General features: G+C 41.0%; 1 protein-coding gene and 1 long non-coding RNA gene across 7 annotated transcripts in view; one reads left to right on the top strand and one right to left on the bottom strand.

Moving 5' to 3' along the window:
• LOC138740364 (uncharacterized) overlaps positions 1–16,176 on the bottom strand; it is a 153,803-nt gene that overhangs the window by 19,548 nt on the left and 118,079 nt on the right. The window contains exon 4 of one of the 3 annotated variants that reach the window (XR_011342864.1): positions 15,284–15,367. The exons of the other annotated variants lie outside the window; for them this stretch is intronic. This is a non-coding gene — a long non-coding RNA (uncharacterized lncRNA). Of the gene's footprint in view, positions 1–15,283; positions 15,368–16,176 lie in introns of those variants that run through there. 3 annotated transcript variants of the gene reach the window in all.
• The window catches only part of kdrl (kinase insert domain receptor like), a 138,426-nt gene that overhangs the window by 97,279 nt on the left and 24,971 nt on the right, over positions 1–16,176 (top strand). For all 4 annotated transcript variants that reach the window (XM_069892898.1, XM_069892901.1, XM_069892900.1 and 1 more), the window contains exons 17-24: positions 515–650; positions 1,669–1,773; positions 6,262–6,375; positions 10,621–10,709; positions 11,319–11,484; positions 12,532–12,629; positions 13,535–13,657; positions 13,742–13,853. In XM_069892898.1, coding sequence (XP_069748999.1) covers positions 515–650; positions 1,669–1,773; positions 6,262–6,375; positions 10,621–10,709; positions 11,319–11,484; positions 12,532–12,629; positions 13,535–13,657; positions 13,742–13,853 — 943 coding nt within the window. The remainder of the gene's footprint in view (positions 1–514; positions 651–1,668; positions 1,774–6,261; positions 6,376–10,620; positions 10,710–11,318; positions 11,485–12,531; positions 12,630–13,534; positions 13,658–13,741; positions 13,854–16,176) is intronic.

Below are 16,176 nucleotides of genomic sequence, written 5' to 3'. Positions count from 1 at the left end.
CAGCGTGGACTTGATGCTGTCGACCTCTGCCATCTCGAGTACTTCGACGTTAGGGATGTAAGCGCTCCAATGGATGTTGAGGATGGAGCGGAGACAACGCTGGTGGAAGCGTTCTAGGAGCCGTAGGTGACAGCAAAGATAAAGATACGTAACCAAAATTTTGGGCTTGAGCCCTTCATCAAGGTGTTCTTTATGACCCTGCTTACTACCATTTCACTGTAAGCTCGTATAGGTCAGTTGAAACTTTGAAGAGAAATAGTAGACACTGCTTGCAATACCTCTCACCAGTTCATAAGAGGGCTAGAAACTGTGGCTTTATATTTGCCAAGGTAATCAAGGAAAGGATTTGGTCATCTCTCTACCAGCCTGATGTAGATTAGCTAACTCAGTTCAAGGTGAGATGACACTTCCCTGATCTGTTTCACTCCTTTAATAAGAAAGTTGATGGTTTTACTCAGCTATTTTCTTTACTTGGGATGGTGAGAATTGACGAGCCATTTATTTTTTTTTGCAGCCAAGCACTGTTGATGTTAAAACTGGGTATCTATCAATTATAATGGATCCAGACGAAATGCCATTAGATGAGCAGTGTGATCACTTCCAGTATGACAGCACTAAATGGGAGTTTCCCAGGGACAGACTCAAACTTGGTATGTACAACAAATTTACAGAGAATACACATTGGAAGAGATGGTAATGGTTTGAATTAAATTTGGCAGCAGATTCTTCTTTGATTACTATGCCTGTCACTTGGAATTCACTCCTTCAAAACATTCACTTAGATCAATAGCTTAAAACTATGGGTCAGCTGATGGTTCCCTCCATGAAGTCATACCTTCCCAAGTTCTGAAATCTGACTGTGATATTTGCTTCCTTTGTGATTCCTTCATCCTGCAATCCATCACCCATTTTGCTGGAGCTCATCTTCTCTCCTGCATTACTTTTTTTTCCGGACATCATCAAAGCTAACGAGGCCAGGGCTTATCGTCCATCCCTAAGTGTTAGTGAACTGCCTTCCCGAGCCACTGCAGAAAGGTTAGAATTATGGTAAAACTCCTGGCCCATTTCAGAGCACAAAAGCCTTTGCTATTGTTGTGGGTCTGGAATCACATATTTGGCCAAAATGGTCAAAATTTTCTTCAGATGGGAATTAGAGAACCAAATGACAAAAATTACAAGCCAAATTACAATAAACTGGTAGGTTTATGGTCACTAGACATTTTTTTTGAATTCCACATATAATTTAAAAATCATCTGTCATGGAGGGACTTGAGTTCGTACTTCTGGCTTGGAAGTTCAGAAACTTAATCACTGCTGCTTTCTATTCTTTTGAAGTTTGGATAAGGCCTTTTCTCTTCCTCGATATCTCTTGAGAGTTGCCCTTTTTCCCATAATAACAGCCCTTGTTTTATCCCCAGCCCATAACTTCCCCAAGAGAATCTACCACCACACTTCATCCTTGACCCTCTCCTCAGAAGCAGGAAAATGTGTGAACTTGGTATTCACTTAACGAACGAGTATTGTCTCATTTAAAGTGGAATTGTGCAGAGGTCCCTCACTTTTCAGTGTGATCGGATCTTTTCTATTCAATCAAGCCGTATTGTCCAGCTCCCATATATCCAATAGAGTGCTGCTGCTATCCAAACACATTTCTCGGTCTGTCCACAGGCAAAACTCTGGGACTCGGTGCATTTGGCAAAGTGGTGGAGGCATCTGCCTTTGGGATCGATAAATCATCAACCTGTAAAACCGTGGCTGTAAAAATGCTGAAAGGTATGTTTCTCCACACTCAGCAAATTGTCATTCTGTGCAGGCACGGCAGTTATTAAAATCAGCTGTTCATCGCATTTATCATGGTGTTGTAGATTCCTGCACCGCAGTGAAGTGTATGTTTCTCAAATCATTTGTTGTTCGACCCACACAATATGTGCAGTGTCAACTAATTTTCACTTAGAATTAAATAGAAAAGACAAAATCCTTTGTAACAGTTTAAAATCACTCCAGAAAGTTTAAACTTCAGATGAGATAATACCCATAGCCTCAAATTTTGAGGAATTGTCAATCTCCACAACCACAGAACCGTGTAAGTTGAAGCGGCGTCCTGTTTGTATCATTGCCATTCAAATCTTCTTAATGGAATTAAATAATTAATTTTCATTTATTTTGTGTCAGAAACACAAATTGAATGATATTAAGCTGGTGCAGGGAAAGTAAGAAGGTGGATTCATTTTTGTAGCTCTTACTCAAGCCATCAATGGATATTATTCTTGTATCCAAATGAAATGTATTGAAGACAATCACATGACCAAAGCAACAAATCTGTACATGCATTGTTGAAGTCTCATTGAATGTAAAAACATTTTGATGATACATTTATTAATTAATCAATTTGCGTACATTTTTGTTTGGTGCATAAATTATTTTGTGCAGAATAATTCCTTAACCTTACCTGAGAACTAAAAAAAAAGACTATTCTATTCTTTATGCAATCTCCTATATTAAATAAGTTTGATGGTTTTTATCACAGTGCCACCTTCCTGCCAGAATTTCCTAATCCAGTGACTTTTCCCCTAATATTAATTTCAGCCTTGAATTTACTCAACCATGAACTCTTTAGATCCCTTTCAGGGCAGCATGGTCAGCGCAGCGGTTAGCGCAACACTATTGCAGCGCCATCAGCCAGCTCCCCACCATGACTACCAGCCCCCCCACATCTCCATCGGGCACACAAAACTCAAAACGGTCAACCAGTTTACCTATCTCGGCTGCACCATTTCATCAGATGCAAGGATCGACAATGAGATAGACAACAGACTCTCCAAGGCAAATAGCGCCTTTGGAAGACTACACAAGACTACACAAAAAAGTCTGGAAAAACAACCACTGAAAAACCTCACAAAGATTAGCATATACAGAGCCGTTGTCATACCCACACTCCTGTTCGGCTCCGAATCATGGGTCCTCTACCGGCATCACCTACGGCTCCTAGAACGCTTCCACCAGCGTTGTCTCCGCTCCATCCTCAAAATTCATTGGAGCGACTTCATCCCTAACATCGAAGTACTCGAGATGGCAGAGGCCGACAGCATCGAGTCCACGCTGCTGAAGATCCAGCTGCGCTGGGTGGGTCACGTCTCCAGAATGGAGGACCATCGCCTTCCCAAGATCGTGTTATATGGCGAGCTCTCCACTGGCCACCGTGACAGAGGTGCACCAAAGAAGAGGTACAAGGACTGCCTAAAGAAATCTCTTGGTGCCTGCCACATTGACCACCGCCAGTGGGCTGATATCGCCTCAAACCTTGCATCTTGGCGCCTCACAGTTCGGCGGGCAGCAACTTCCTTTGAAGAAGACCGCAGAGCCCACCTCACTGACAAAAGACAAAGGAGGAAAAACCCAACATCCAACCCCAACCAACCAATTTTCCCCTGCAACCGCTGCAACCGTGTCTGCCTGTCCCGCATCGGACTCGTCAGCCACAATCGAGCCTGCAGCTGACGTGGACTTTTACCCCCTCCATAAATCTTCGTCCGCGAAGCCAAGCCAAAAGAAATTGCAGCGCGAGCTGTGGTGCGGTGTTAGCCAGAATCAGACACACACAGACACACACAAGGTAAAGACTGTACAACAGGCTTTAATCCATAAAGACTTCCAAAGAGCCAGGCTGGCTGCAGCTGCCACAACTCTGATTGAGGCCGGCACAGGCTTATATCCCGGAGGGTGATTGATCCATTCAGGCCGACTGATTGACAACTGGCTAGGTGTTGTCCTGTCCCCTTACAGTCCTGCAGGTACAGAGGTTGCCCCCTGCAGTAGGCCGGCGGTACACTCCTGCAGATACAGAGGTTGCCCCCTGCAGTAGGCCAGTGGTGTACCACACCAGCAACCTGGATTTGAGTCCAGTTTAGTCTGTCAGGATTGCTCTCTGTGTGGGATTTCTCTGGGTGCTCTAGTTTCCTCTCACCCTTCAAAATGTACCAGGGGAGTAGGTTAATTGGGATATTTGGACAGCTCAGGCTTGTGTGTCGGGAGGACCAGTTACTGAGCTCTATGTCTATATTTTTTTAATTTAAAAATTAAAAAATTTTTTTATATAACTATGAGTGTGACATGCAGGGAATAGCGAGGTATGTATCTTGTGCAAGGAGAAGAATTTTTGTTTAATTTGGGTATCATATTCAGTGCAGACTTTGTGAACTGAAAGGCCTGTTCCTGTGCTCTACTGTCCTAGGTTCTATGTAATCACTTAACAGTACTTCAAAATCATTACCAATTCTGACATTTAAAAAAGAAGTGGTTGGAAGTTGAAATCAGTAATTCCAGTAAATAACAGATTGGAATCTAGCCATTCTGGCTAAAGAAGTGTATTAGAGTTTTATGTTAGCAACAAAGACCTATTGATTATTCAGTACTTAGTATTTTTAGCCAAAACTTTCCACAACCTTCAGCAATAACTAATCCTGCTTCCAGAGAAGAAAAAAGTACAAATGACAAGTTGGAAACAGAAACTCTGGTTTTTCCATTGCATCTACTGGAGTTTTGAGTGTGACTTTAAATTTATTTGTCACAAAATTCCCAATACAATGAAAAGGGTTATTTTCCTAATGTATCAGCAGGTTATTGCTAACATTACATGTATACAGAATATAGGATTACAATGAACAGAAAGATCAATTAGCTCCAAGCAAGGGCAACATGAGAGCACTGTTATGGGGTTCATTCAGGAACCTGATGGCTGCAGGGAAGAAACTGAGTTTAAGCCTGTTGGTGTATGTTTTGAGACTCCTAAGCCTTTTCCCCGATTGGGGGGAGGGAGAGGAGAGTGCATCTGTGATCTGATGGGTCTTTCTGTACAATGGCTGTTTTTCCTGGCCAGTGAGAGATATAAATGGAGTCGATGGATGAAAGCAATGTTTGTGTTATGTCTTGAGCTGCACTCACTGCCTTCTGTAGCTTCTTCTAATCTTGCAGAGAGCAACTCCCATACCAAACTGTGATGTATCCAGCAATGCTTGTAGAAATTTTGAGAGGCAGGGGTAACATGTGGAACTTCCTTAATCTTCTGAGAAGGTAGAAGTGATGGTGTGCTTTCTTAATTATTGCATCAATTTGATTGTCCCAGGTCAGGGCGTTGGAGATACATGTATTAACTTAAAGCTATACACTTAAAGCTATCTACTTCAGCACCATTAACGTGGACTGGGGAATGGACTCTGTCCTTCCTCCTGAAGTCAATGATCATCTCCTTCATCTTATTGATGTTGAGAAAGAGGTGTTATCTTGGCACCATGCTGCTTGACTTTCAATCTCTTTCTTGTTCATTGTCTCTTTGTTGCTTGATACAAATTTGAAGATGGGGTTGGAATGGTATTGAGCTGTACAGTTTGGATGGAGAGGCAGTATTAGACGTACACCAGTGTTGAGCATAATCATGGAAGATGTGTTGTTACCTGTCTTCAGGAAATCAAGGATCTGGTTGCAGAGAGAGACTATGGTATTGAAGGCAGAGGTATAGTCTATGAGCAGTAGTCTATCATAGGCGTCCTAGGCATCTAGGTGTACTCGGGTTGAGTCGAGAGCTAGGGAGATGGCATCTGCTGTGGATCTGTTTGGAGGATTAAAGACAGGCAATACCTTTCTAATCTGATTCAACCTAGATTAGCAAACACATCAATATGTGGGAATCAAATTTAGAACTTGCTTACCTGAATGGCCAAGATAACAAAACATTTCCGCTCCGTAAATGGTGATATGGTTACTGAGATCTGTCTTGTTCGTTTCATATTCCCATACCTTGGAACTTCACAACCCAAAAATACTTTTGAAGCGGAGTTGTTTTGTTTTTCCCTGACCAAACATGATCTACAAGGTACAATGAAGTGGATCAACAATCTGAAAATCAAGGAAAGCAAACCAGAATACCAGATATTTACAAGCCTCTGTCTTCTTGAATAAGAACTGTGGTCAGTCCTTTCCTGCCTTGTCCTTCCAAGCTGCACGGGGTCAAATGATATAAGATACAAAAAATAAATGGTTCTTTCTATCATTGAGCTGTTGACGTTCCCACATGTTTAAATTTTTACATGCATGAGCTTTTGTTTTAAGTTCATTTTTGGAAGTAATGAGATCATGGTAAAGACTCATCATTTCTTTGTTATCCTTCAAAGAACAGTATTGCAGCCTTGACTTTTCAACTCGGCTTTGGAATAGAATAAACAATCTGCGATCGTATTTGCTCACTGTCATCTCACTCTTTAACAGAGGGGGCCACTGCCAACGAGGGCAAAGCACTTATGTCTGAGCTGAAAATCCTTATCCACATTGGTCACCATCTAAACGTAGTGAACATACTGGGAGCTTGCACCAAGCCTGGAGGTAAGGACTGAAAACTGTACTAGACACTAAATCCCATGTGAATTTCGGGGTTCAAGCAAGCAACCCCTCTTCTTGTTATATTCCTCCCTCTCTTGGCATAATTATTGCTGACGATTTCTTAGATAAATTAGTACTCAAGGTTTTTTTTTCCTTTCTGTCAACATAAGCCTAAGCTTCCCTTCTTGTGTCTCACCTCCTCACCTGGGAAAATAGTGGAGGACCTTTCTGTAATTTTAGGCATTGCTCTATTTGCTTTATATGATCTCTAGATAATGGATGTCCCTGACTCGCCCAATTTCAAACAATTTTGTTTACAAAATTAAACCTTATCAATGGGCATGTCAAAGAATTTTAAAATACAAATATCAATTAAGAACCTTGTTTCCCAAACTTCCTGCTCCAATGTTTATTTTTTGATTAGTTAAGTATATAATTCAGAGATAGCTTTTACGTTAAATAAGATATCTCTTGTCACTCTGCTGCCCAAGAACTTCAGAGATAATGAAGGAAGAATGGCTGTGCATTTGCTGAGCTGTGGAATAGCCTCCACTAATTCTTGGGCTCGTTTTTAAGTGCTGCTTTAACAATCAGGTCACCTGGCATGCAGGGCCACGCAAAGGGCCATTTTCCTTGAGCAGCACCTGCAGCTGATCAACAAGGATCATTTCCTGACTTCCCTTTTGCCCGAGTACCTTAATGAAAATTCAGGAGAAGGCATAAAGACATTTCCCCAATTCCTAGGATAGTCGTGCCTGCTCCCTTCAGCCCTACAGCCCTAACTGATCTGAAAACATCCGTAATCTAATTTATATCCTTTGTCTTTGACTTGAATTAATAAGTATTGGATAATTTTTCATAAAAAATCAAATAGACGAGAGCTTTCCCCTTCACGTACATAATATCATGTTTCTGCTATAGTCTCGATGAAGGGTCCCGACCTGAAATGTTGTCTCGGCCATTTCGATCCATGGATGCAACCTGACCTGCTGAGCAACTCCTTATTTGTTAGAGATTTCCTTTTGTTTACTTTAACGTATATTTCAGAGAAAGATTCATTATAACTACAACAATGTACTTGTTACATGGTTACAATGAGGAAAAATGCTGTTCAACACAATAGTTAATAAAGATTCTATGTTAGAATAATCCATCTCAGCACATCCTCTGCCTTCTCCCCTTAGAGCAGCAAATGTTTTCTTTTCAGATGATTATCCTGCTTTTTTTTGAACACGGCAATTGAATTTACATTTTCAGCCTCTTCTACAATAATGTATTTTACTTGGCATTAAGATAATGACATTTTAAGAAGCTCACAATAGCATCTTATTATTTGCTACAAATATAGGATTGCTCTACTTCTGACATAGAGCCAGTCCTGAAGAGGTATATTATTCAGTGAATCATGTTGCATGATGAAGCAAGCATTGGCCTTGGTTGCAATCCTTTTGAGATACAACCACCTTACTACATTTATGGCCCTGACGGCAACCACTTATTCAGTGGAGATAGGAAGCGAATTGTGCCTGTAGATCATAACCCAAGATAATTGTAAAGGAGAATGTTGCAGGGGGTGAGTTTGCAGATCAATTAGTCACATCAATTAATTTGTGTGCTGATATACTGTACAGTGATCCAGAATTTGCAAAGAAATGTGGTCATTTCCCCATTTAGCGACTGGAATTTCCCTGCAAAACTGACGCCAGCTTCAGACTTTCCACAACACTATGAAGCCTCAAAATTGTGGGCAACTGTGAACAGAAAGTCTTGCAAATGTTGTCCAGCCAGGGGGGGTCATCATCGCCCAGGTTCACATTATTACTGCTGGAGCAGCCTGAAAGACTAGGCTCTCTGTTGACTTCTGCTGCAAGGAACTGATGTATTAGTATTCATCACTTTTATCATTTTAACTGACCTTGTGTATTTTCAAATTACAGAAAAATTAACCTATTTGACAGGTTTGATAGTCAGCTATGTTGTAAATACAGCTTAAGTTACTATCTCAACAAAACAGTGTTCACAAATGCAGGCACAGAAAAAGACAAAGAATATATCTGCAGGACAAATATACAAAAATATAAATAAATATTACGGTCTTGGATGGTTAGTGTGACCTGTTCCTTTGGTCATTCACCATTCTCACTGCCCGCAGAAAGAAACTGTTTCACATCCTGGTGGTGCAGGCTCTGACTCCTGTATCCCTTACCTGAACGGAGTGCAGTATACACTCGTGCAATAGTCGAACCCGTGTAAAGGTCACCCCCCCCCCCTATTTTTGGCCCTGACCGCCCACCCATCCAAGCTCCTGACTCCCCAACTGCAGCTCTTCGCCTCAGCTGTCCGCCCACTAGAGCTCCTGACACCACGAATGTGGATTCTCGCCCTGGCCACCCACCCACTAGAGCTCCCAATGCCCCGGCCACAGACTCTCTCCTATGCCCTGACCGCTAACTCAACCAGGATCTCGAGGCCCCTTGCACAGACTTGCCACCCAGTGCCAGCCATCTGTGCTACCAATGCCTCCTCCACCCCCCCCCCCCCAACTTTGCCCTGAAAAATTGGTCCAAAAGTTTTGACTATTACATAAGTATATATGGCAGTTGAAATATACTGTGTGTGGAGTGGTAGGGATCCTCAATGATTTTCCATGCCCTCTTCAAACAATGATCCCTGCAGATCACATCAATGGGGGAGAGGAGGTCCCAATGATCCTCCTGCCATTCTTATGATCCTGTGAAATTACCTCTAATCCAGTTCTTTACAGCAACCCTACCACACTGTGATGCAGCCGGCCAGAACACACTCAATGGAGCTCCTGTAGAAGGTTGACATGATGGTGGCCAGTAGCCTTGCCTGCTTCAGTCTTCTCAGGAAGTGCAAACACTGTTGCACCTTCCAGACAAATAAGGAGATATTGTGTGTCCATGATAGATCACTTGTTAAGTGGACTCCAAGGAACTTGGTGATCTCAACTCTCTCCAGTCACCTATCAACTGCTCTAGGGCTGGGATTTATTCTGACCCTCCCATGTGCTAGTTGTGCAGAAGGTCCATTTCATACACCTAACTACAGCTCCTTTTCCACTGGCACCCTGTCCCAGGAATTAACTGGGAACTTACTGGGGCAGGATGCAGTGGAAAAGGAACATTGTCCAAACTCCAGCATCAAATGACACCATTTTTAACGACGGGGATTAACCACCTCTACCCCTGCTCATATCGCCGGCATTTGCTGATGCTGACGTGCTGATAAAACCAGTGGAAAAGGGATGGCGGAAAGTCACCCATTTCCAGTTGAAGGTAGAACACTGCGATCCCCTAGGGATGAGTGTGTTCAGTGGAAAAGCAATTAGTGTCCCAGTTAAGGGTGGCCCAGTGTAAATGGCACAAAGGACTTGCTATCCCAGGATACTGCACAGCCAATTAACTGGGATGCCAGTGAAAAAGGGGCTAATGACAAAATAGACAGACAAGCTCCTCTGTCAAAACTCCCACCTAGGCACCTCCATAAGGTAAATGCACTCTTTTCTCATGAGCTGAGCTCAACTCCCTGCCAATCTGAGCATTTATTGTTAGTTTCCTTTTGCCATCCCAACGACAGCTTAAATATTGGTAGCACAAAACAAGACTAAAGGATGTTCTTTTTCACTTCTTCTACCATCCTCACTATCCACATAGTTGGAATAGCATTACTTGAATGGCACTGTGGGTTGGAGCAGCCAACTGGATATTATCTAAACCATCAGCAAATTTGGAAAGAGAAACCGAGTGAATGTGCTCACGTTTTTAGTCAATTACACTTCCTTAGAATTGGAAATGTCTTCTCACATTTCCAGCTAGCTCTGATGAAGGCTCATTGATCTGACACATAAATTCTGTTTTTCTCTCTCTCTGTGGACACTGCCTGAGTGTATCCAGCATTTTCTGAATTTGCTTCAAATATTCTGCATGGGCAGGTTTTTTTTTTGGCTTCAGTTTGAACACATGTTGTACTGATTGAATTTGGAGTAGAATTTCTTTGCATATCACTAGATGTGAATGTTTCTTCAGGATTAACCTGTCAATTTGGGAGGAAGAAATGTTTCCCAACTAAAATGAACTTTTCATTGTCAAGATGGCAGTTTTCATCCAATCTTCCTTTTGCCTGCATGCTTGCATAAACTCAGACTTTAGACATTCCTACCAGATGGATCATTGTTGACAGTGCCCCAAAATTAGTTTTTAATTGTTATGTTTTACTTTACACTAGGCGCTCTGATGGTAATTGTGGAATATTGCAAGTATGGAAATTTGTCCAACTATCTCAGGAACAAGAGAAATGATTTCATTTTAATCAAGGTACGGCAAAAGAAAGTGAGAGCAAGACTGGAAGTTTCATGTTATCCAAGTAACGGCGGTTACCAGACAACTTGAAAGCTGCAATTAATGAACCTTTCATTGTATCAAAGCAACAGATTTGTTACCAGCACCATACTGGGTTAACTCATTAGTATTGAATGTTATTGCAAAGCAGTCACTTGGAATAAAACTGACTAATAACTGCATTAGATTGTAACTATGAAAGGAATTTAACAGATTATTTTATTCATGTGCAATAAGACATGTGCCTCATTTTCATGTATATAAATATTTATAATACCAGCACAAAAAGCATACGTAATTATAAAAACAGGAACACAAGCACCTACACACTGCTTGGACTGGCTCCGAAAAATATTAAAAAGAAACATCTTAGCCACTGAATTATGAGTTTTGCCTTGGATCTCAAAAAAATATCAAGTGGATTGCTGCCACATAAGAACATTTCAACTGGTGCACATCTGAACAACTTTTGCTCATTATGACATTGAATAAGTACCACTGGCCTTGATCGAGCAAGGTCCCATCCATTGCCAACATCTGTATTCCTGGGGTCTCTAAATTTGAAATTGGGTTGTTTATTTTCAGTGTCAGAAAAATATCACCCAGCCGGAGACGATAAGCCATGAGACCAGCCCCGATATAATGGAAAGCACAAAACGTAGACTGGAGAGTGTGGCAAGCACAGGAAGCTCAACAAGCTCTGGATTTGTTGAAGATAAGAGTTACAGTGACACGGAAGAGGAAGAGGAAGGTAAATCTATCTTCCTTCCTCGTGTTTACTACTTTGGGAATAATTCAATTGTAATGTTCATTCTTATTAATCTGGTGAAACTATTAAAAATCAAGCACGAGTAATTTATTGTAAACGTAGGGTATTTCCTTTTCAACATCAATGGATCTTAAAATGGCTTTAAATAGACTTACTGAAGGATCAAAACATCCTGTTTGACTTTAAAATACTGAAGGACAGCTCAAGGAAATTGAATTGCTTTCTGTGTGTCATTAATAACCACATTCCCCTTGTCAGTAACCTTAAGTTATCAAAGGTAAATAGCACCAAGAAGCTTGCAGACAAATACACACTGATGTTCATTGTTTAAGGGCCACAGAATTATTCTAGCAACTTCATTTTTGCTTAATAAGACAAGAGATGCCATTCCGAAAACACAGGAGGGTTACGTAGAGCATAAGGACAAGTTTGTAAATAATGTCCATTAGAAACTAGATCTCAACCTTTTATCTTCACAACTGGTGAGTTTAGAGAGGAGCTAGCTCATAATCCCACTGTCTGTTCCCTTTTAGGTTCTCTCCATTTTAGACCCTGTGATTCACAAGAGAAGATTCACAAGAAAAATGAACAGAGGCAGGCCACTCGGCCCATCAAGTCTGTTCCATAAATCTACACTAGTTCCAATTTGATGTTGGAGAGGTGGTGACACTTTCTTCTATCCATAAGTTGTGATGCCTCCCTATGCTGATCATAACCATGGCCTCTACATGGCCCATCTTTAGCACTGAGATAGATGCATTAATAAAACCATGATGGGCTTGAAAGCAAATTGACCCCAGAGTGATGGCATTTATGCAGTTGTGAGCACAAATCATAAACAATGGGGCATGGGCGATTCAATGAATGATCCGTTTCTTCAGTATTGACAACAATTTTCTGAATTGAACCTAAACTACAGAGGGACCACCTCCTCAGCAGGAGAGCTACCAACTGGAATCTTGATATGAATTTAATAATGAAATTATTGCATCTCTCCAAACTGATAGTAATCCTTGATCTGTTTTGCAGAAGCCGAAGACCTCTACAAACGGCCACTGGCCATGGAAGACCTGATTTGTTACAGTTTCCAAGTAGCAAAGGGCATGGAATTTTTGGCATCAAGGAAAGTAAGTGAATTGCTCACTTTCATTTCACTGTGTCCTGATGCAGGATCACAATTATTTTCACCTTTTGCCTCTTCAGATGCTGCTTGACCCACTGTGTTCTTCCATCATTATTTTTTTTGCTCTTTTGCTTTACTTTCAGCAGACCATTGCATTTTTACAATTCATGCCAGAGTTTTGATAGGTGAATATTTCATGTTTGCGATTTATGAGATAAATGGTGCAACTTTTAAGCAGGTGGAGAACAGTCAGGAAGGGACAGAGCGGAGGTGCCACGAGCACGGCACAGGGATCCATTTGGAGATGGCTCAATGAGACGTGGAAATTAACATCAAAAGAATTTCTAGATTCAAATAAATTGGTCACCTGAGAGAAAAGGGAATTGAAAGATTGTGATGAGATAGAATGGAAGCTAACTCATGGGGTGTGTGAAGGGAAGCACAAACTAGTTGAACCAAATGCCCAGTTTCCAAGTCGCAGATAGATTTTCTTTTTAAAAAAAAGGTGTTCTATGTAATTCCATTCCAATGGCCTGCAGCTAACAGATGATCGTTTCAATGCCCCATAGCTTAAGGCTAGCTATGAGAATCAAGTTCGTGTTTGAGGTTGATTGGGGTGTTCAGTGTGATTCTTGAAGACTCTCATCGACCTGCAGCAGCCCAGAAAAAAATTATTCTATGCTGAGCCCGAGGGAAAGGAAATTAGTGTGTTACACAAGTTTAGCTAATAACATATGCTTTGTGCAGGCTAAGTGCACGAAGACATTAATAGAGACTGAGCAATATTGTTTTTGGCTTTACTTTCAGCCGGTGCAGAAGAAAATGCAGAAAATTTGTTAATGATATTTAAAAACATTAGAATTAAACTGACATTGTTTCAAAGCTTCTGAATGTTTTCTTTTAATTCAGTGCATCCATCGGGATCTGGCAGCACGAAATATCCTCCTGTCTGGGAACAACGTTGTGAAGATCTGTGATTTTGGCCTAGCTCGAGATATTTACAAAGATCCAGACTACTTGCGAAAGGGAGACGTAAGTTTATAGGTTGTCAGCTTCCTAACATTGAGATTGTTTCCTGCTTCCCAGTGGTTGATGCCAGGTTTGTGTCTTTCTTAGGCCCGGCTTCCTTTGAAGTGGATGGCACCAGAATCTATATTTGATAAAATCTACACAACTCAAAGTGATGTCTGGTCTTTTGGAGTGCTGTTGTGGGAAATATTTTCCCTAGGTAAGCTTGAAGAAACAAGACATACTTGTATAATTTTCAAGATGTCTGAGGCTGTATGTCAAAACTCATGAAGCAAAGCTAATTTTGAAAGATTAGACCATCTTCACAGGGACGAACTCCAATACATTTGATTTTCTGCACATGTACTTTTGCATGTCGATCACAATATTTCACAGATTCTGTTTATGCACTAGGATTTATAATAATGTACCTAGAATGGTTAACTAATTATATAAAATACCATTTTCTCAAAAAAGTGGGTTATGTGATATTAACAAAGGTTAATGAGAGTGTTAATTTTGTTCTTCACAGCTTGAGAATAGCTGTCTTCATTGCAATATCAAAGATGCAATTTCATAAATCTGTATAACTCAACAACTTTGACCTGGAGATTAATTGCTTGTTTAATCTAAATTGATAAATTTGCCATAGTATTAAAGTAGAAAAAAATATTATTAAAATTATTTTAAAACACAACAAAAGATGCAATCAATATAGAATATCCTCCCATCCTCACCTAGCATCCCACCACCCTCTGCATCCAACACATTAACTGTCAGAATTTCTGGAACTTACTACAGGATCTCACCACCAGACACAATTCTTCCTTCTCCTCCCCTCTCAGCCTTCTGTAGGGACTGCTCTCTCCATGATTCCCGCGTGCCCTCATCCCTCCCCGGCACTTTCCCCTGTGACCACAGGAGGTGCAACACTTACGCCCACACCTCCTCCCTCACCATAGTCCGGGGCCCCAAACAAGTGAAGCGACACTACACGTGTACATCCACAGGACTTATTTACTGCATCCAGTGCTCCCTTTGTGGCCTTCTCTACATCAGAGAGACTGGTCACAGATTGGGAGATTGCTTCGCTCAGCACCTCTACTTTGTCCACAACAACAGTGACCTCTCTATAGCCAAGCATTTCAATTCTGAGTCACACTCCCACACTCAGATGTCTGTCCATGGTCTTGACCACCTACAGACTGGAGGACCAGCACCTTATTTTCCGACTGGGCACTCTCCAGCCAGATGACCTTAACACTGACTTCTCTGCTTTCTGCTAAACTTGCTCCCCTCCTTTCCCCCTTACCCAACCAGCCAACCCTTCTCCCCCTGATCGCTGCTGCCCCTCCCTCCTTTCTCCACCTATCATTTCCTGTGTTTATCATCCCCGTCCCCACCCCCATCTTTTGTTCGAACCCCTGTCGGAATTTCCTCAAGCCGAAATGTTGGTTATGTAGTTTTATCTTTGCTACATTAAGGGAACTGTTTGACCTGCTGTACTTCGCCAACATTGTGTTTTTACTTCAACCACAGTGTACAGATTTTTGCGATTTACTTCTTAAAAATATCAAGAAACTCTGAAGCAGTAATTTTAAAAAAGATTATCTTTTATTTGTAGGCATACCAACACGATTATGTTGTGAAGCTTTCTGCAATTTTTTTCAAATTTGCTTGGAATATCAAATATTGGTTGCCAATGGTTAGCATGTTCAGGAAAGTTGGCTCCTCCTTTAACAATAATGGAACCAGAAGTCAAGGAGTGAATATTACCAATATATTTCCAGAGCAATCACAAATGTCCTTATTTTTATTTTAATCAAGTGTTAGGCTTTTAATTTGATAAAATAGATAAAGGTCTAAAATCTAGATAACATGAATTTTTTAATATATATCAATAATAATGTTCATGTGGAGTATAATTTTGAGGTGTGAATTTCTGGCCTTGATAATGTATGACCACTTAGAGTAACTGGTCTGATAATTAGTCAACACATTGTATGCACTTTTCTATCTTTGCACAGCTTGGAGAATCATATTCTGTTTGTTGGCCTGGAATGTACCTTGAAAAATTCACAATCTAAAACTATTCAGTGTCTTTTCAAGATATAAATTCACTTCAATTTGCTTCTCTGCTACTTTTTGAAAGTCATTTTAATGGTGCTGCAGATTTCTGCAATTCTCAAGACTCTCCTTACCTTTCTTGGTTTACTGAATAGATTTGACATTTTTTATTTACCTTTCTGATTTGTGTACTCTGGAAATGGTTGCTTGGGCACTTTCTGCTTCAGTGCACTTCACCATGATAATTATTCTTCCCGTCAGAGCCTCAGTACTAATTATAGGGGTTTGTTCAAGCAAGGTGGAGGGGAGTACCCCAGTGTGAGCCTCAGATGAAGATGTGTTGCATTGCAGTCTAAATTCATTCTTGCCCTCGATTACACACAAGACCATTTTCCAACAAGGTTAATTTGTGCCAATTGAAGAAAATAAATAGGAGCCGGAGTTGGCCATCCTGCCCAACAATCCTGCTCTGCCAT

The sequence above is a fragment of the Narcine bancroftii genome, chromosome 8 (genome assembly GCF_036971445.1).
Source record: "Narcine bancroftii isolate sNarBan1 chromosome 8, sNarBan1.hap1, whole genome shotgun sequence".
In the NCBI taxonomy this organism is placed as follows: Eukaryota; Metazoa; Chordata; class Chondrichthyes; order Torpediniformes; family Narcinidae; genus Narcine; species Narcine bancroftii.
The sequence above is the reverse complement of the archived record's forward strand: the minus strand, read 5'-3'. Positions and strand labels throughout refer to the sequence as shown.